A 21118-nucleotide genomic window follows, 5' to 3' on the forward strand; every position below is an offset into this window, starting at 1 on the left:
ATGCCAAAGAGCACCTGAATGAAGCTTGTGGACGTTGGTGGTCCACAAACCACAGTTTGGAAACCCCTGCCTTAAGGCACACTGTAGGCTAGTATATGAACTTTACAATACCCTTATTCTATCATACTTTAAACAATGTTCCATGCAATGCTAAGATGTAACTATATGAGTTGCAAAATAGTCACAATATCTGTTCATATACGATGCCAAGGGAACTGTCCAAAAGCAGGAATCCCCTGAACTGTTGCCTTTGTGTGTACCTATTTAAATATTTTTTTCCAAACTGCCACTGCCTGTTCAGATACTGAAACAGAGGACTGTTTTACTCGAGGGTTCTGATAAGGCAATTACTGAGCAAGTGGCAAAATTTCTGAACTTGGCCATCTTGACCAGACCCTGCAAGATTGTTAACGGCAATTAAACTAATTGAGTTGCTTTTGTGGTTTGTTGTAGTCTCTGTTATCATGTAGTTTTTATCTTATAATACTCAATACTATGTTCTGTATTTGTGGTCAGTTGACTGTACATAAAGATTGACTGATTGATTGACCTGTTCAGATAAGCAAATGGAATGACCATCTAAGGCTGAAGATAATTGACAACACAATACTATGCATGTCTACTTAGAAGTAAGTCCTACTGATTTCAATGAGGCTTAGTTCCAGATAAGTGTAAGCAGAGCTTGGAAAAGTTACTTTTTTGAAGCACAACTCCCATCAGCCCCAGCCACCATGGCCACTGGATTGGGCTGATGGGAGTTGTAGTTCAAAAAAGTAACTTTTCCAAGCTCTGAGTGTAAGATTGCAGCCCGAGTCAGGGATTGAACCAAATCTCAGCCTTTAGAGTGAACCACATCTCAGGCTTTAAGGATTTGGGCCTAAAATGCCCACTCACATAAACAAAAAAGGGCAAAAAAACCCCACCCTCTCACATTTGCCAGCACTATGATATCAGCCCTTGGCTTCATCCCATGCTGAGTATGATCTGCTTCATCCCACCCCTCAACATTCCAAGAACAGGAAGCAGCCAACCAAGCAACATCCTCATGATAGGCTCCATCCAAGTAGGAGGGAAGGAGGAAAAATGCCCAGTTTCCTTTTGCATTAAGCTTTTGCAGCAACTTTATCCTAACTAGCAGACCTACTCCCAAGGAAGCTGTTCAATCTTTCATTACGAGCAGCAGCCTGGGCGCTTTTCCCAACAAGCAAAGAGGATAAAGGTGACAGAAGGGAGGCGGTTGGGCATTGGGTATGAGAGAGAGAAATGGGGGTGAGAAATCTGGGGAAAGCAAAGTGGGAAAGAAAGTAAGAAAATGAACAGAAGAGCAAGAAAGAGAGGAGAGGACAGAAGAGACAGGGTAAGGTGCAATGTTTGTAAAGTTTCACTCACAGGCTCTCATTGCCAGCATAAACTAGGTTATGCCTGTAACACAACTTGAATAAGTTTTGAATGACTTCTTTCTTTCTTTCTTTCCCACCCTTCCTCCCAGTAGGAGCCCAGGGCAGCAAACAAAAGCACTAAAAACACTTTAAAACATCATAAAAACAGACTTTAAAATATATTAAAACAAAACATCTTTAAAAAAAATTTTTTTTAAAGCTTTAAAAACATCTATTTTTTAAAAAAGGTTTTAAAACATATTAAAAGCAATTCCAGCAATTCCAGTCTCAACTTAAAAGGCTTGTTGAAAGAGAAAGGTCTTCAGTAGGCACCAAAAAGATGACAGAGTTGACGCCTGTCTAATATTTAAGGGGAGGGAATTCCAAAGGGTAGGTGCCACTACACTAAAGGTCCATTTGCTATGTTGTGCAGAATGGGCCTCCTGATAAGATGGTATCTGCAGGAGGCCCTCACCTGCAGAGCACAATGATCAACTGGGTATATAAGGGATAAGACGGTCTTTCAGGTATCCTGGTCCCAAGCTGTATAGGGATTTGTACACCAAAACTAGAACCTTGAACTTGGCCTGGTAGCTAATACATAACCAGTGTAATTCTTTCAGCAGCGGGGTGACATGTTATCAATACCCCACCCCAGTGAGCAGTCTCGCCGCCGCATTTTGCACCAACTGCAAATTCCGGACCAACCTTAAGGGCAACCCTGCATAGAGCACATTACAGTAATCCAGCCTGGAAGTCACCAGTGCATGGACAATAGTGGTCAGGCTATTCCGGGCCAGAAACGGCTGCAGCTGTCTTACCAGCCAAAGCTGGTAAAAGGCACTCCTAGCCACTGAGGTCACCTGGGCCTGTATCGACAAAGATGGATTCAGGAGCACCCCCAGACGACGCACCTGCTCTTTCAGAGGGAGTATGACCCCATCCAAAGCAGACAACTGACCAATTATCTGAGCTCGGGAACCACAAACCCACAGAGCCTCCATCTTGCTAGGATTCAGACTCAGTTTATTGGCCCTTATCCAGCCCACCACCGAGTCCAGGCAGCGGTCCAGGACTTGCATGGCCTCTCCTGATTCAGATGTTATAGAGAAATAGAGCTGGGTATCGTAAGCTTACTGCTGACACTTTGCCCCAAATCTCCTGATGACCGCTGTCAAGGACTTCTATATGAAGATGTTTAACATCTATATGAACAGCATGGGGAAACAAGATGATACCCTGCAGCACCCCACAGCACAACTGCCAGGGGCCCGAAAGACAGTCACCCAATGCTATTCTCTGACAACGACCTTGGAGATAGGATCGGAACCACTGTAATATTTTACTATTCCTTTAATCAATTTAATTGAGTGTGCAAATGCTTAAAATAATCTTAAGCATGTCAAGGGATCATTAATGCACATTAAGTGATCTCGAGTGTGCACCCCAGGAGATCTTCTGCTGAACAGCAGAAGTAAATTGGCAAACTGTCTCAGAGCTACCGCCACTCACCACCATGATGTGAAAACCCTTTGAAGGCAAAGAGAAGAAATGTTTATTTGAACCAAGCCTACACCTAGCAGGGACAGGCACCTGATCTCCCCAGTCGTTTCTTAGCTCCTCTTCATTAGGTTCTCTTATTTTCTCTATCTAAAAAGCACTTCTTGGTTAGATATATTCTTGCAGTTTCTCCAGCTTTCAGCTAGCCCCCGGGAATCAGGTTGGCCCTGCTACTTCTATAGACTGACTCCCCTGTTTGGACCCAAATCAAAATGGACTCGTAAGAGAGCCTTTCTTAAGAGCTCGTGTCAAGGAGAAGTTATCTGGCAGGCACTAAAATTTGGGACTTTTGCCAGGAATGAATGAATTTAGATTTGGCTCCCTACATATGAATAACAGTAATTCTTCAGTAGGCCAACAGTAGAAGAAAAAGGAAGGACCCTTTAGAATGCAATCCCAGGCATGTCCACTCAGAAGTAAGCCTCACTGGGTTTAATGGGACTTACTTCCAGTTATGTGCGTATAGGACTGGTTTTATTTTGTTTATTTATTTTAAATGTTTGTATCTCGCTCTTCATCACACAACCATTGTGGACAGATTACGATGGTCCGTCCCCGGAGACGAATGAAATCTACTGGATTCCTGAATGCCCTGGGGGAGTTCCCAGTAGATAGAGCAGGTGACCCTGTTGAAGCTCTTGTCATGCTGTGGAACAGTGAGGCACGTCGGGCTCTTGACATGGTTGCCCCCAAGCGCCCTCTCTGGCATTGTGGAGCCCAGTCTGCACCTTGGTACACCAGTGAGCTAAGGTCAATGAAACAGGCTGGACGATGGCTAGAGCGCAAGTGGGGAAAGCTGTGCTGTGAGGCTGATCAGGCATGAGTAAAACATCATAACCATGCCTACTGTGTGGCGGTGAGGGTGGCAAAGAAGGCCCACTTCTCTGCCTCCATCGCATCCTCAAGTAGCCATCCAGTGGAGCTTTTCTGTATCTGTTGACATCAACTCCGGGAAATGGAGTCTTCGGAGGCCCACTGTGAATTGTTTGCAAGGCACTTTGAGGGTAAAGTTTCTTGCCTATGTAGCAGTCTTGATGCCCCATCCACAGCTACTGTAGAACCCAATGAGATGTCCAGTGCAACGTCTGCTGCAACTTTTTGGGAATGGTTTCAGTTGATGTGGCCTGATGATGTAGACAAGGTGCTTGCGATGATGCAGCCAGCAACATGTCCTCTCAACCCTTGCCCTTCTTGGCTTATTAAAGCTTGCCGAGGGGGTTTGACAGAGTGGATCCAGGGTGTAATCAATGCATGATTGCGGGAGGGAGTGGTTTCAGTCGCCTTGAAAGAGGGGGTGATTTGACCACTCCTGAAAAAGCCCAACCTGGACCCACTGGTCTGCGACAATTACCAACCGGTCACAAATATGATTGAGAGGGTTGTGGTGTAGCAATTGCAAGTACTCTTGGATGAAACAGATTATCTTGACCCATCCCAGTCTGGGTTCAGGCCTGGTTATAGTTGCCCTGATGGATGACCTTTATCGGGAGAAGGACAGGGGGAGTGTGACCCTGTTACTCTTACTTGATCTCTCAGCGGCTTTTGATACCATTGACCATGGTATCCTTGGGCCGACTTGATGAGATGGGTATTGGAGGCACTGTTTTACAGTGGTTCCGATCCTATCTCCAGGGTCGCTCTCAGAGAATAGCATTGGGTGACCCTAGAGAGCTGCTGCTAGTCAGTATCCACACTAAGCTAGATGGGCCAATGGTCTGACTTGGACAAGGCAGCTTCCTATGTCTTACAAGGCTGCAGTCCTTACAGTTGTAACTGGGAAGAATTGTGTGATTTAAAATTTTGATTTTACCTCATCCTGGTATTGTTGTTGTTGTTAATAATAATAATAATAATATTTGATTTATATCCCGCCTTTCCTCCTAGGGTGGCAAACAAAAGCACTAAAAACGCTTTAAAATGAAATGAACTGCCTTCAAGTTGATCCCGACTTATGGCGACCCTATGAATAGGGTTTTCATGGTAAGCGGTATTCAGAGGTGGTTTACCATTGCCTTCCTCTGAGGCTGAGAGGCAGTGACTGGCCCAAGGTCACCCAGAGAGCTTCATGGCTGTGTGAGGAATCGAACCCTGGTCTCCCAGGTCATAGTCCAACACTTTAAAACATCTTAAAAACAGACTTTAAAATACATTGAAACAAAACATCTTTAAGAGCTCTTCTCTAGCAGGGAAGCTTTTGTGAAGTGTAAGAGAGCTGAGTTTTTAAAATTATTATTTTTTCAGGTTACAAATGTGCCACAAATGACTAGCATATGCATTGGTAGGTAGGTAAACTAGTAATGTTTTTGGACTTACAGTACAATCCTAACCATGTCTACTCAGAAGTATGTCCTACTGAATATAGCGGGGCTTACTCCCAGTTAAGTGGGGTTAGGATTGCAGTCCTACTTGCTAAGGTGTGATAAATTAATCACAAGTGAAGAGTACCTCCCCCATACATACACACATACACTTCTGTGTGTTCAGAAAGGCAGAAAAACAGAGAAGATACAAAAATGTGGAAGCTGATGATTCGACCTTTCAAAACTGCATCCCACTGAAGATTTCTGTCAAGGCAGCAACTAAGATAGGTAAAGCAAGGTAGTACAATAGCCCCATCACTAAGAGTTAGAAGTCAGCAACACACGTACTTCAGTATGACAGGAAATGGACACAAAAGAGGAAAATGCTACTTTACTGCCCTATAGGGAGCTAACTAAGAAGTCTCTTTGGCTCCAAACCCAACCACAAACATGCCATTGGCCTTCACTGTTAAAATAAAATGAAAGAATCAGAAACAGGAAAATGACTTTCCTAATCATACTAAAACTTGTAATTGCAGTGTCATTTGTTTAGCAACTTTAGGTTGCTTCAGTATCCTGTCCCTCCTCTTCCTCCCCTCCGCCCCTTCCAGCCTTTATTGTTGTAGCCATTGCCAAACAACCCACTGCCCATATTACACATCTTCAACCCCAAACAAGTCTTGAGGCCTTGATCTTATCAGGTCAGAGTTCTGTTGCTTGGCCTAGAGTTCCTCAGACATGTATGATAAGTCTCAGTTCACTAGGTAAGAAATCTGTTGCAGTCACGTTACTGGGTCATGACCAGTTATCACGAGGTTCATTACAAAACCACTCCCGCAAGTCAGGAGTAGGTGGGTGTGAATAGCTTCTGCATAATTAACAGAAACCTTTAACACAGGAGTGAGCAATGTCAAGCCTCTGTCTGGCCCTTGGGACTCTTCTCAGACTACACCCCTATCCCCAGGTCACACCCCTCATCGGCCTTGCTCTGTGTCCTTTCCACAAGTGCTTTTGCCAGGCTGGAATGTGTCCTTGCATGTGATAATGCCTCTTGCTTGCCTGGATGCACAATAGACAGGTGTTGGGAGGGAGTGTAGGTGTATGTAGTAAAACTCTCACTTTTACTGTACAAAGGTAAGAGTCACACCTATTGTTTCACCACTGGCATGGCCAAGAGGGAATGCAACTCTAAAGATGAACAAGGTTCTCCACCACTATTCTAACAGAGCAGCTCACATCATCTACTTCTTACCAAAAGTTTATTTTTCTGTTTTTTTTACAGTCCACTCATGGTGAAAAACATCCACGTGGAAAGCCTCATCATACATCCATCTACTCTGCTGACCTGTGCTCAGTAAAGCTCAAAAACAACCACTCTCCACACAGCAACAATGCAAGGAGTCGCATCATGGTGAGAAATTGGTTGTGCAAATGAGCCACTGTGAGGAAGATTTCACAAGCCAACTGTTCATTGCCTTGCTGCACCTAAGCCCGTGATGTGGCTAGGGAATTAAGCTTTGTGATTACCTTCCCTGGTCAGTATCTATTCCTAGCCTGCTATTTATCTCATGCTTCTGTAATAAATTGGTAAAATCTGACTGATAGGTAAAGTGGCACCATGGACATTGCCATCTCAGAGGTAACCATCTTGTTTTCCATTACTCAAATGACTTAAGTGGTAAGGTTGCAGCAAGTGAAGGACATATGAGCAAGGGCAATTGCTGGAGCCACTCACCTGTAGATGGTTCAGCTGCCATTATTAAAATTCCTCTGACCCATGTGAGAACTGCCTCATTTCAACACAAATGGTGTTCCCTGCAGTTCCGGGATCTTGGCAGCAATTGCACCACTATGTGCAATTGTGAGTTGCATGTAATATGTGACTTGAAGCCAAATCATCGCTGACTGCCACTACTCATGGTCTGGAGGGGAAGGACTGGGTGGAAGCGAGTGAAGTCAGGGGTGGCTAATGTGTGGCCTGCAGGCTGGATGCATCCCCCAAAGCTATCCTTTCAGAATCTTTCTGGCCCTTGCAAAAATGTTTTCAATCTGCAACAGAAATAAAGATTCCACATATTAATGTAAAATCTCTCTTTTGGATTTTGAATATATTCTTGTAGATATTTATATATGCCCTATAGCTGTGAAGCCCTTACTACTACATGATGCCACCTTTATGACAAATTCCTGGACCTAGCCCCTATCTGGAGCATAGAGTAATTCCTGAGGCTACACCAAACAGCTATTCCTGTGGCAGGCCATCCTCAAAGCAGTAGTGATGTTGCTGTATGGTGGCTGGAACTTTCCATGAGCAGTTGCTAGGGGATTTATTTGTCATGACTGATGCAGATATTCTGTAGTTTCTACGGATTTAACAATGGGTATGCCGCAGTTTATGTGTCTGGAGTTTTATTTAATCTGGCTACCATGTTGGTGTGGCACTGCTCGCTGAGCACTGGATACTTACTTTCATGCTGTAGAGTAGCTGTCCCCAGCCTTATGCCCTTCAGATATTGTAGAACTACAACTCCTCTAACCATTGCCCATACTGGCTGGGGCTGATGGGAGTTGTAGCCTAAAACATCTGGAGGGCACCAGGTGGGGGAAGACTGTTCTCGTGCAAGTAAAGATGCAATGGCAGTCACGGGTGCATCTTTCTTTATACATTACATGGCTCTGCACTCCCAAAGCAGCAATTAGTACTGCTTCATCTTTATTCCAGTAGCTGCTGTTGTCTAGCAGATACTGTGTTAGACTGGGAAGAGGAATCAAGTTTCAAAACTCTAATTAGCCCTCAGAACATCAAGCAGACATGCACAAATTAGGTCTCAGCCAAGGTTCCCAATTGTAACATCATAACTGACCAATCTACCCACTTGCAGCTTTATAGAAAGATTGCACAGCTCACCACACCACCATATTTTAAAAGGGCAAAATATTAAATAAGCATGAATGAACATGTAAGCAACTTCAATCAATCCCAGAAATTACAGGCCAGTTACCTTAACATCTGTCCCAGGAAAACTGGTAGAAAATATTGTTAAAGATTAAAAAAACAAGCACATAGAGTGAACCTTGCTGAAGCAGAACCAACATGGCTTCTGCAAGGGTAAGTAAGTCCTGTCTCACTAACCTCTTAGACCTCTTTGAGAGTGTCAACAAGCATATAGATAAGAGTGATCCAGTGGACATATATACTTGGACTTTCAAAACGCTTTCAACAAGGTACCTCACCAAAGACTCCTGAGTAAGTTTAGCAGTCATGGAATAAAAAGAAAGGTTTTTACTTGTGGATAAGGAAATGGCCAGGAAACAAAAAGCAGTGAGTAGGAATAAATGAACAATTCTCCCAATGGAGAGATATAGAACGTGGACTCCCCCAAGGATTGGTATTGGGAGCCCTGCTTTTTAACTTGTTCATAAACGATCTAGTTAGGGGTGAGCAGTGAGGTGGCCAAGTTTGCTGATTATGCTAATTTGTTCAGGGTTGTTAAAACAAAAAGGGATAATGAAGAGCTCCAAAAGGACCTGTTCACACTGAGTGAATGGGTGATAAAATTGTAAATGCAATTCAATGTAAACAAGTGTAAAGCTATGCATATTGGAGCAAAAAATCTTAATTCCGCATGTATGCTCATGGGGACTGAACTGGAAGTGACTGGCTAGGAACAAGTCCTTGGGGTGTTAGGCTGCAATCCAATACATGTCTTCTCAGAAGTAAGCTCCATTGGGTTCAATGGGACTTACTCCCAGGTATATGTTATTGTATTGCAGGCTTAGTGGATAGCTCGATGATGTTGATCCAGTTTGTGCGGCAGTTGTGAAAAGACAAATTCCATGTTGGGAATCATTAGGAAATGTATTGAAAACAAAACCGCCAATATCATAATGCCATTGTATAAATCTATGGTGCGACCACATTTGGAATATTGTGTACAGTTCTGGTTGCCTCACCTTAAAAATTATATTGCAGACTAGAAAAGGGCAACCAAAATTATCAAGGGATGGATGACTCCTCTATGAGAAAAAGTTTGCAGCATTTGGGGCTTTTTAGTTTAGAGAAAAGGCGAGTAAGAGGTGACATTATAAAAGTATATAAAATTATGCATGACATGGAGAAAGTGGACAGAGAAAAGTTTTCTATCTCTCTTATAACGCTAGAACTCATGGACATCCAATGAAGCTGAATGTTGGAAGATTCAGGACAGACAAAAGAAAGTACCTCACGCAGCGCATAGTTAAACTGTGGAATTTGCTCCTGCGGCAGTGATGGCCACCAACATTTATGGCTTTAAAAGAGGATAAGACAAATTCATGGAGGATAAGGCTATCAATGGCTAGTAGCCATGATGGCTATGCTCTGCCTCCATGGTCAGCAGCAGTATGCTTCCAAATACCAGTTGCTAGAAACCACAGAGAGGGGGGAGAGTGCTCTTGCGCTCAGGTGCTGCCTGTGAGCTTCCCATGGGCAGCTGGTTGGCCACTGTGAGAACAGGATGCTGGACTAGATGGGCCATTGGCCTGATCCAGCAGGCTCTTTTTTATATTTAATCAAGTCAGTTCATTATATCATACATGCATGAAAGGTAAATCAGTGTACAGTGTTTGTTGTTATTGCTGTTTTGATGTTGCAAGGGAAGACGCTCAGCAGGTTTGCAGGGTTCACTGCCCACGTGCCATTCAGTACCAAGCTTGTATTGTCCTATGATGATGAACGAGGGGTAGTATAACAGAGGCAAGCTGGCTTATTATGGCAGGCAGTATCTGATTGGACAGCAGCTGACTGTTATCATTTAAAATTTAGGGGGGGATTTTGGACATGAAAATTATTTGTGTGGAATCTGGGAGGAAAATGATAATTTGTAGGGGAAAACTGAATGGGAAATGAATCTGCAGAGAGAGAAATGTATCAGGCAGCACACATGGACAAAGGAGTAGTAACTGGGTTTAGTTGTTGTTTCAGAAAATCCCTGCTATGTCAGACCAAGCTTCATCTTGTCTAGCTTTCTCTTTTCCAACAGCAGCGAATCAAGCGCTTCTGGGAAGCTCACAATTAGGGTGTTTGAAGAGCAGTTAGCCATGGTAACCAACAATATATTGCTCTGGCTTTGGAAGTATTCAACAAGCCTGAAAAAATGTATTCTACCAAGTCCAGGTCCAAATGGCCTTGTAGCCTTCTATAAAAGAGTATCAGTTTTGGTGGTGTATAACAGAGGTGGACAGAAGAAAGACTGACCGATCTACTGGTAGATCTCTGGGTGATTTGCAGTAGATTAGCAAGAATTTCTGACTTTCAACTGTTTAACAACTGCAACAACAAAATTAGTTCTTCCACTTAAAATTAGGCTGCTAAAATGAAGACAACTAGCCAGCACCAGAGTTTTGTGTGAAAGGGCTGTGAGATCAGTTCTGGTATCAAAAACAAATCCCAAGGCTCAGAAGTACCTTGTTCTTAAAAACTGTTTTGCACCTAGTGCTGATTGGTTGATCTGGGGGTTGTTGTAAAAAGCAAAGTAGATCTAACAAGTCTGAGGTTTGCCCATCTCCAGCGTATAGAGATCATGTTTATCAGCTTTGAAAAGATAACTCAAAAAATTGAGGGAGGAGTCCTATATCTTCTGAATCACCATTTAGAATTATGTATGCTGCTTACAAATGTTAATTGTTGATTATTTATTAAATACCTTAAATACATAAATAATCAGCCTGACACCAAAAGGTGCTGTTATTGGAAGAAATGTTCTTGTTGGTTGTAATTGCAAAAAATACTCTACTAGTGGTAAGAAAAGGGAGAGAAAATTAACTGCTGTTGCACAGGATGGGCTTTATTAGGCTTGTATTTACTATGTAGCATCTGGAAGGTGGCTGAGGCATTTTACTTATTCACTAGCATCTTAATGAAAGTTTATGGTTTCTGTAGTGGCTTGTTTATCCGCACGTCAGCTTGTCTCAAAGGAAGAGGTGGGGGAGGAAATTGAGAATGGCTTGTGCTGAACGTGGAAGGATGCTTTGAAAAGGAACACATGAAAGCTTCTTGAGGGGGAAAATATGACTACATCGGGAAAACCAGCAGAGAGAGGTTGTTTTATAAAGCCCTAGCTATGAGCCCATTTATTATAAGGGGGGAGGGGTCAGCAGTTCAACAAAAAAATGGGTCCTTGGACAACCCTAAGCAGCACTTTGGATTCTGGATGAAATGTCCAGAGTTTCCAGAAACAAACGTTTGATACTTACTGGGCAGATTAAAGTTTTACTTAAAATGGAAATTAAATGTTCATGGTATTTGGTTCTAGAGTCATAATTACTCATAATTCATCCAAATAATAAAAAATATAGTACATGACATGTGGGGTTATATTTATAATGCCTCAAGGCTTGCTAAAGTGATATCCCCCCCCAATAACTGGCTTTTATACACAAAGGTAGGTTTAATTTGCTGTGTTTGACAGAGGGACCTAGATTCAGTTTTAATTATAAAGGTGTTGTAGATGTTACCTGTTCAAATTTAATTTTAAACCAGATTATCTTTTAACAGTGACTCTTACTATAATTAACATTTTTAAAAGTGAAAAGAAAATCTGATTAAAAATCTTATTTGCAAATATTTATTTTGAGCCAACCTGCTTATGTTATATTGTAAAATCCAAAGTGGTGCATACTTTATGGAGTGTTGCCCTCACAACAGCCCTCTGTACAATTTTCACTCTAGAGATGGAGAAATAAGGCTAAGATAGTGCAACTTGCCAAAGGACACAGAGTGGGTTGGTCCAATGTAACCAAATTAGGATTTAATGTTCCAACCTCTATTTGCACACTCTGCTTAATTAGTTACTACTTAGTTTTCAGCAACCTATATTTACATCCAAACCAACAAACTGTGGCTTGCACTTCCCCTTCAAACCAGATTTAAATTGTAGCTTGCGATCCTGGTTTGCAAAGCAAACACAACCCATGCTGTGCCAGTCCAGATGTAAAGGATGTATGGTTTTCTGCAAGTCATGAAAAGGGACAAGGGAGTGTGTTTGAGCACAAGGCTCATTCCAGTACTGTTAGTCCATGGTTTCACATTCTATATGAACTGAACTAGTGAGTCCATGGCAGAGACAGACTCCAACAGATCTCATATGAATACTACTAGCACAGCTTACCTATCTGAATCTTCTGCCTTCATCATGTATTCCATATAACCAAGCAGTTATAATAACAGGAAGTTTGTGAAGGAAACGTTCATACCTTCTACTCTAAGTAAACTAATTTTCCAGTATGGAAAAAAGCAGCTCTAGTTTTTCCCTCTGTGTGTGGGGGGGGGAGGGGGAGAGAGTTGTTCTTTCCTCTCTCTCCCCGCCCCCAGTGGTAAAACCACCCCAATAAATGCCATGCCAATCCTGTAATCAAGGTGCTGTAATCAAGACCTCAAAGAGGACATCTATAGAGCCAGATGACACAGAACTCTGGTTGGGCTTATATAGTGTGTCACTCTCCTGAAAGAGACCAGTGCTAAGAGTCCACAGTTTTGATACTGAAAGCTTCTGTCCCAGGATGTTTACCATTTGAGAAAGTGAAATGATTCTGGGGTAACAGAGAGGAACTAAACTACGAGACAAACCACAGCTTCTTTCTCAAACAAGGCACTTTAGGTGGGTGTAGTCAGGAGAAAGTGTGGTCCCAGCAGCTTGATAGGGTGAGTGGGACTTGAACCATCCCTACATTTTGTAGGTGCAAGCTGCCACTGGTGTGCAGCAGTGGGACTTCAGTCCTCATTGATCCAACAGCCCCTTCACCTATCCTTTCTGCTTGCCTGCAGTAGCAAGTGCTTCAGCACTGACTGAAGCTTCTGGACCCACCCAGAAAAGAACATTCTACCCAAGGTATAAATGTTTTTAATGTACCATCTTCTATGACCCATTGACTTACATTCACATAACAGCTATTACAATCCAGAATAGTGCATGTGGCAGATCAAGGTTTACAGCCAGCCTTTGTTTGAGTTACAGCACAGCAGTCTCTCTCCTTCTCCCCCCGCATGCCTGATGGAAAGCAGTTTATGAAACCTGGATGAGTTTCAAAATTGGCTTTCAATTGCACCCAATTTCTTGTGTGAATTAGTAACATACTCCACTGTCTGCGACACACCCCACGAAACATAAAACTTGAGAAAACAGTTCCCCAGGGCACATATCTGGGATGTATGAATTAGTAATACAAGAGACACTCACCCGTGTATGCAAACTCAGGAAAACCTCCCAGGTCTGTAAAATGTAATACAAGATGTTACCTTTACTCTAGAACAATTTGCCTCTTTTGTTGGGATCCTCATGGGAATTCACAACACATTGCAAATAGTATTTAAGGTGACATGTAGGGCACTTTGCATTAAAAACATCCTGTGTTATGTGTAACTTCTACAGAGCTGTTTGTGAGACTTGGAAGCACAACCCTTGTACTAATTATTTGTCTAGCTATTCTTTTTCTCTCTCTCCTTCTCATGCACACACACCTCATATTCCTTCACAAATTATGTTTCACATTGCTTAGGTTGCCCATGTGCTCTCTGTGGTCCTTGTTTAAAGCCATGATTGGATTATTATTCTTTTTAACTGGTTTGCTTTTAAAGCTGTGCTAGCTGAGCAAAACTGCTCTTCTTGCTGACCTATAAATTAATGTCATGAACTTGAGGGCAATGCATTCCTGTGTAATTTGGCATACAGAGGACTTGTGAGAACACTGAACTGGCCACTTTTAACTGGTGGGTTGCCCTCCTTTTGAGGACAAATTTGCGATAACCAACTAAAGGATAAAAGAACAGCTATTGCTGAAGGAATCCACACAAGAATGTATTCTTGATTCTAATGAGAAAACAGATTTAGTCAGTGCACAGAACAGTTTGGGGGGGGGAAGGAGGGATGAGTATATTATTTTCTGAATTATTTGGTTCATTATTTACATTTGCATGGATTGCACAGCATATTTTCATGCCAACCCATAAAGGGAACTGCTATGAAAGTAGCTCAAGTATTTCCCAAATAGGGGACATCTTATTGTCCATTGAGATGCCATGTTTGGGAACACCGGGCAATGTGGGAGTGTTTTTAAGGGCTTTCCAGCATCTCCAATGTCTTTGGTTATGAAACCAGAAAAGTCTTGTTAGTTACAAAATTACTGGTTATCTGCTTGAGATTTTCAAGGAGATCTACAGTAAATGTGCAGTTGTACCAACAACTTCAAAAGAAGAAAATCCCAACTTGCCTGCAACATACTGCAATTGTATTAGCAAATTTCAACCCCAAGTTGCATTGTGTACCAATAAGAAACAGCAGTCACCTTCTTAAAGCTGTGCAAGGGTTACTTCAGAAGGATATTGCTTACTTGGGACTGATATGTTAAGAGGTGGATTGGAAGTTGAAGCAGTTCAATTGGGAGAAACCTCCAAAATATTTTGGTATTAAAAGAAAAAAGCATGTTAATCGTGTAATACAAACTCCATGTGGAAAGCAGAAAAGTCTGTAAAGAAACGTATTTAATGTTTATGTGTTTATTATGTCAATATGTTAATGTATTTATATTACTGTATTTTATTCTTGTAAATCACATTGGGACTTTTTGTTGTGGGAAGTGATTATTATATTCAATACAGCTAACGTTCTGAAAGTCAGAAGTTCTTCATTCTTTCTTTTAAACGATCAATGCTATGATGATCTTTTGAACTTTTTTTTTTTAAAGAAAACCTGTCTACAAGGCACACATGCACTTACACAAATACCACACATGGGCCAAAATGATGCTTTCCCAAGCACTGGAAGTCAAGTGATATTTTGAGACTTTATAGTTTCTTTTTCTCAAGATACTGAGAAGGGTCATGCAGTCCTTTTCAGCTGATGTGTGTGAGTAAGACGCGAGATACCCCAAGATTTGCTTTTGAGTGAAGGCGAACACAGGAAGGTGTCAGACTAACAGCATGTCTAGTTCAGTACTGTCTACACTGGCTGGCAGTGACTTTCCAGGTTTTCAGATAAGGGACAATCTCAGCCCTTCCTGGGGGTGACCAACCTGAGATCTTGTGCCAGCAAAGCAGATACGCTACCACTGAGCTACAACCCTTCTGACGTACCTAATGTTCATCACACTCACAATTCTTCTCTACCTGGATCTCAAGGCTCTTTTTTTAAAAAGTACTCAATCAGCTTTTCTCTGCACAAATCAGGAGTAAGCAGCAGAGACTCACTCAATGGAAACACAAACCCGTATCCATGCTGAAATATCACAAAGGGGAGTCACATAAAAATTCAGGGTACATCTAATGGGCGCTATCGCACGCACTGGTGACTTTAATCCATTTTGCTTCCTGTGATTATGGAGCCAGTCTCCATATTAGGAACCACACTTCTAGTCCATGAGAAATATACTTGCTTTGCCTCACTTTCTGGATGAAAATATTGAACCAAGAGCCACTGCACAGCCAAGCTCCAAGTGTATTATTTTGAGGGGTTTTTCTCTTACTTAATGCTCATTGTGCATAGCGATCAACAGATTGCTAAACTCAATTGCAAAAGCTTTGGTCCTGCAAGGAGTTGTGCATGCAAGTATGTGCAATGCAAGTCACCCCAGTGAAGTACAAAGCCATGAGACTATTCAGGGTACATGGGCAAGGGTCCACATCTCTTACTCCTTATTAATGGCTGTCGGCTCAGCTGAGCAGGTTGTTCAGCAAGAAGCCTAGCTATTGTTAGATATGCCTGTGTATGTCCACAATGGAGTGCCACTCAAATCTAAGACCTAAACATACTTAAAGACAGATGATTTTAAAAAATGAGACACAAAGCCACCAGTGAAAAATAACAGTCACTACTGAAGGACTCATTCCTCCTATATGAACCTGCATACTCTTTTTGTATCTGCAGTCAGAGACCATGCTTGAGGAACTGCTACTTTAGAGAGGAAGAAGGGGGCAGCAGAAGACGGGGCTTTTTGTGGTGGTGACACCCCAGGTGACTGCATCTGCATGTCACAGTAAACCATAAATCATGGCTTCCTGTGAACAAGCTATGTGCTAGTGCATCCCGCTGAATCACTCCTGTTCTGATCCACCCTCCTTGGATTTGGGAGCAATAAACCACAAGCCTTGACTTATGGTGATGTGTGAACCAACCAGTGCTTTTGGTTTGTTTCTCCCCAATCAAACTCCCGTGGTAAGGCAAGGATAGTGCAGTGTTCTTTCTTTCCCACCTGCCCAGCTAGCTCAGGCTATCCCCACCACCCCACGTATGTCTCTTCCCAGCTTCTACACTTTTATCTTCCCACTCATTGGCTCCCTGAAGTCACTGGAGCACCATCAGTTAAGGACCAAATCAAAATATGGTCGGGGCTCAGTGGACATTTGATTGCTGATAGCCTGTCATTCCCAATAACATAGGCAAAATTATTCCCTTCCCCCCCACACTACCAGTATCTCCTGCAGTTTGAGAAATATCGGTTTACAGAAGGGGCGGCTAACTTGTGCTCCACCAGATGTTGTTGGACTGCAGTTCCCATCTTCCCTGACCATTGGCCATACTGGCTGGGGCTGATGGGAGCTGGAGTCCAGCAACATCTGGAGGGCACCAGGTTTCTCCCCTCCTGGTTTACAGAGAAATGTCGCATTGTGTTCCACATCTATTGCTCCAAGTGCTGGCTTGGTCCAGAAGACAGCATTAAGAAGGATCCCCCATGAGTCTTTGATTCGAATCCCAGCTTATGCATATATTCACTAGGTAGCTCCCACAAGCCCCTCACTTTATATAAAAAGGAAGAGTGACTCACCTCATAGGGCTGCTATGAGGAAGAACAGATTAAGGAAATGCTGTTGTAAACCCTGAAGTGGAAAGATGGGACACAATGGCTTTCTATCAGTAGTTTTGCAAAACTCAAAAAGTCTTTGGGATACAAAATAATTCCGTTTGGGTTGATTTAAAATAAGAACTAATTCATCTGATATCTCCCCACCAATAACAATAACAAATAAGATGCATGCAGGGTGCATCTGTAATACTGTTGCTTTAGTTGCTGATTGGCTTCTTGACAAAGTTCAGGGTGTTAATGATTTTTAACCTATAAAACCTAACAATGTGATTCTATGCATGCTTGCTGAAAATGAAGTCCCAGAGTTCAACTTACTCCCTACTTAGGCTGCAATCCAGTACACACTTACCTGGGAGTAAGTCCCATTGAACCTAATGGAGCTTACTTCTGAGTAAACATGTATTGGATTGCAGCCTAAGTGTATTTAGGATTGCAGCTCTACAAAACTTTAACTCATTATACCTTATGGACCTCTGTTGCTGAACTACAACTCTCATTATCTTAACCATAGGATATGCTGGCTGGGGCTGATGGAAGGGAGTTCAACAATATCTGGAGGGACACATATTCCTGATGCCTGTCTTATAGAATACCTTTCACAATATGAGCTGGACTCCCCATTAAGAATGACAGATTAAGTCCTGCTTAGAGTTTCTTCATGGTAAAAAGGTATAACAACAGGTACTCAGAGTAGGGCCTTTTCAGTGGGGACCCCAACACTTTGGAGTTCACTAGTAAAGAGACCCATCTTTGAAATCTTTTAAAGGAATATTCATCCAGTTGTAATACTAAGATGGGCATGTCAGAAACTTCTCTTTTACCCGGTTTCAATATGATGATATTTATCTTGAAATTATGAGTTTTTATATTTGATTTTGTGAAAGGTTTTTAAAAAATGTTTACTGTCTTTGTATACTGGCTTCATGTAAATTCTGCTTGGCAAGTGGACATTAATTGTACAAGAAAAGATAAAATAAATTGTGTATGAGAAATTAGAGACAAATCCCTGTGTTCTACCTACAGAATTTCTCACTTCACTGCACAAAGATTACTAGTCAAAACATTGTGTTGTCCTAAAAAAACAAGAAGTGAGAATGAAGGATCATCTACCCATAATTCTTTTGAGGTAATTTAAATCTCTCAGTGGCAATCTCTGTTAGATCCCATGGGCCAGCAATTCAACATTCTCCCCACATGAACTGAGAATTAAATAACCATTTGTCTCCTCTTTGCTGTCATGCCAAGGTCACTCACCACAAACCCCATTCTCCAATAAGTACCCTTGTTTACAGAGTTTATTTATCTTGCCTTTCTTTTCCCTATGAAGCCTTGTCAAGCCAGGATGCACACTACTGTTGAGAGTTCTTTAATTACCTTAGTCTCCATTGAAGACACATCATTTTAAAGGATCTATACATCCTTTTGAAAACTAGGCAAAGGGAAGGACAACACAGTATTCTCTAATTAGTAGATTTGTCCAACTGATACATTCCCATCTCCATTCAGAGCTTTATGGGAGGAGGGAGGAATCTTCTTTTTAAAAATATGGTGGTAAGGAATATGCCTTTCACCCACCGGCCAACCTCCCTAGTTGCCGTCAAAGTCCTTTGATTTGGCAAAACTGATACAAAACTCAGTCTGACTTGCCCAAACCATTCCCTCTACTGACCTCTATGTGTCACACTGCTCAGAGGCAACTTTGCCAAATGTTTCCCTCCTAATAGTGCTTTGCCGTCTGACAAATGACTAAAGGGAAATGTTTAAGGGCTTAGGATTCCAGAGTGAGCTAATACAGGATGCCTTTGGTTATGGGGGGGTAGGGGGGAATGAAGAAGCTAGAATGCCTCCTAACCTCCCTCCCCCGCCTCCTTAAATTTAAAAATGGGATGAATGTTACCATTTTTGGACATGACTTTTGCACAAGCCCAGCCCTAAACCGCACCATTAAAAAAAATGAAGCGAGACACCATCCCGCTGGTGAAGAGATGTTGGTGGGTTGGCGGAGGGAGAGAGAGCGTGGCTCTCCGGCGCAGTATTAGCAACCATCCAAACACTCCGCTTTATAGCCCCAACTTACAAGATAACATAGACGGGGCCACTCCGTTTTGCTTGGAGTACGAGAAAAAATTGGAGGCCGGCAGAATGCGACTGGCTAAAGAGAGTCGGATCCACACACACACCCTCCAGTTACTTTACTTTCTAAAAGGCAGTTTTCAACTCCTGGTTCTCTGCCTGCATCCGCCCCTAAAAAATCCCTATTTAAAACAACTTTCCTTGGCGGGTAAGTGTGCTTCGGCAGTTGTCGCCGTTTACTGTGACACTTTGTTGCAGGGATCACGCGCTACCTGCGCACCTCCCTCCCCTCCGGGCAAGAAGAGCCCCGCTTCAAACTCCCACGGCGGCGGCAGGAGGAGCAGGAACAGGGCGGGCAAACGGCAGCCACTTCCCTCCTAGAACAGCCCCTCCGGGAATGTGGCTTTTGTCGGTTGCATTGCGAAACGCTGAAGGGGCCGGCACAGCCAGCCTGTCTCCCGACCGCTGGCCGGGAAAACATCTGTTGCTTTAGGAGGAGGAGGAGGAAGGGGAAGGGAAAGGAAAGGAAGGCAACTTCGGCGCTGATGGAGAAACACGAACGGCTCCATTGCTTTACCTTTCACCACACTTTCGCGATAGATCGCAGCATTTCGGCAGCATCTTTCCCTCACCCCAACCCGCCTCCCCACCGCACGTCACCTCCGCTCCTTCCTCTAGCAACCTCACGCCTGCATTTGACAATTTTTTTAAGCTTTAAAAAAAAGAAACAGACAGGCAAAGCTGTTCCTAAGGATATTTATCATCACCTAGCCAATGGCACCACTTTAGCCAATGCTGTCTCTCTCTCTCTCTCTAAACACGGGAGTTCTTGGTTATTATATGACGAGCTCTCTCCAATCATTGTGCACAGCGAACGAGGAGCCACTGTCCACACATGACACTATTTCCGTGCCAGATTGGTGATGGTGGAGGAGACGGCGGCGGAGAGGAAGGTGATGAGAGAAGATCGATCTCCCTTGGAGACAAATCCTTAGCCTGGTTGGGCTGAATGTTGCCCCCGCCGCCGCCGCCCCCCGGCACAGATGGAGAGCAAAAAAACGGCACTGAAACGTATTAAATAAGGTCTCGAGAAGGCGGCGCAGGCATAGGAAACCTGCACAGCGACCTGCACCCTGGGCAGCAGCTCCAGTCGTTGCTCTGGACCCACACAGAGCGGGAGCTCGCTCGGTGTGCAAATGCAAACCGCGAGTGAAAAGTCAACACGTAAAGAAGCATGTGCGAGTCTTCTCGGTGGTGTCCGACGAGAGACCGATCCCACCGCCCCCCTCCCCGGTGTGCAATGCCTCCTCCTCTCATGATGAGGCTTCTGCAGCCAACACCTTCCCCATCCCGCGGCCGGAGGGAGGCGAGATCCGGTTTACCTTTCTCTGCTGCTTTTCCCAAGCTGGATCCAAAAGCAGATCCCTGTCCCAGTCTTCCTCTGGCTGCATATAGTCGTTGGTTTGCTGAGAGTCATAATGATCCATCCCTGCGAGGTGCGGTCCTTTGGTTATGCTTTTGGATGCTTCTCCGCCTCTTCAGCGCTGCTGCTCTTGGAAGCGCCCTGCCGAAGGCGCAGGTACAGTACAGCAAAGAGGCGCGGGAGATCTCGCGCAGAGAAGGGAGCTCCCTCTGCCAGATCGCAACCTAATCTTTGCACACACCAAAAGAGCGAGGGAGGGAGGGCGAAAGCGGCTCTGCCTCCGAACTGACCTTATTGGCTAAGCGGAGTTGCCCAAAGTTCATTTTCGAGGGCTACCCTCACCTCCATTGAATCTCTCCAGTGTCAATCGCAACTTCCAGCAACTCTCATAGGTTGGTTTAAGAGCGCCCCCCTCCAGTTTCCTTTCCCCTTTACACATGTGACGTCTAAATTTCATCTGCTTGGTGAGAGCGGCGTGGTGACGTCTCTTTTTAGTTAGGAGAGGTTTTACAGTACTAGTACCAGAAGCTGATGAGAGGACAAATGTG

At 43.4% G+C, this 21118-nt stretch overlaps 1 protein-coding gene across 6 annotated transcripts in view; it reads right to left on the bottom strand.

Annotated features, from left to right (window-relative positions):
* ACTN1 (actinin alpha 1) overlaps positions 1-20799 on the bottom strand; it is a 122464-nt gene extending 101665 nt beyond the window's left edge. For 5 of the 6 annotated variants that reach the window (XM_061611130.1, XM_061611129.1, XM_061611125.1 and 2 more), the window contains exon 1: positions 20530-20799. In XM_061611130.1, coding sequence (XP_061467114.1) covers positions 20530-20634 — 105 coding nt within the window. In that variant the 5' untranslated portion in view covers positions 20635-20799. The remainder of the gene's footprint in view (positions 1-20529) is intronic. The other variant, XM_061611126.1, reaches the window with a different exon arrangement.
* Between the last annotated feature and the right edge of the window lie 319 nt (positions 20800-21118).

This window comes from Rhineura floridana, chromosome 2 (genome assembly GCF_030035675.1).
Source record: "Rhineura floridana isolate rRhiFlo1 chromosome 2, rRhiFlo1.hap2, whole genome shotgun sequence".
Lineage (NCBI taxonomy): Eukaryota > Metazoa > Chordata > Lepidosauria > Squamata > Rhineuridae > Rhineura > Rhineura floridana.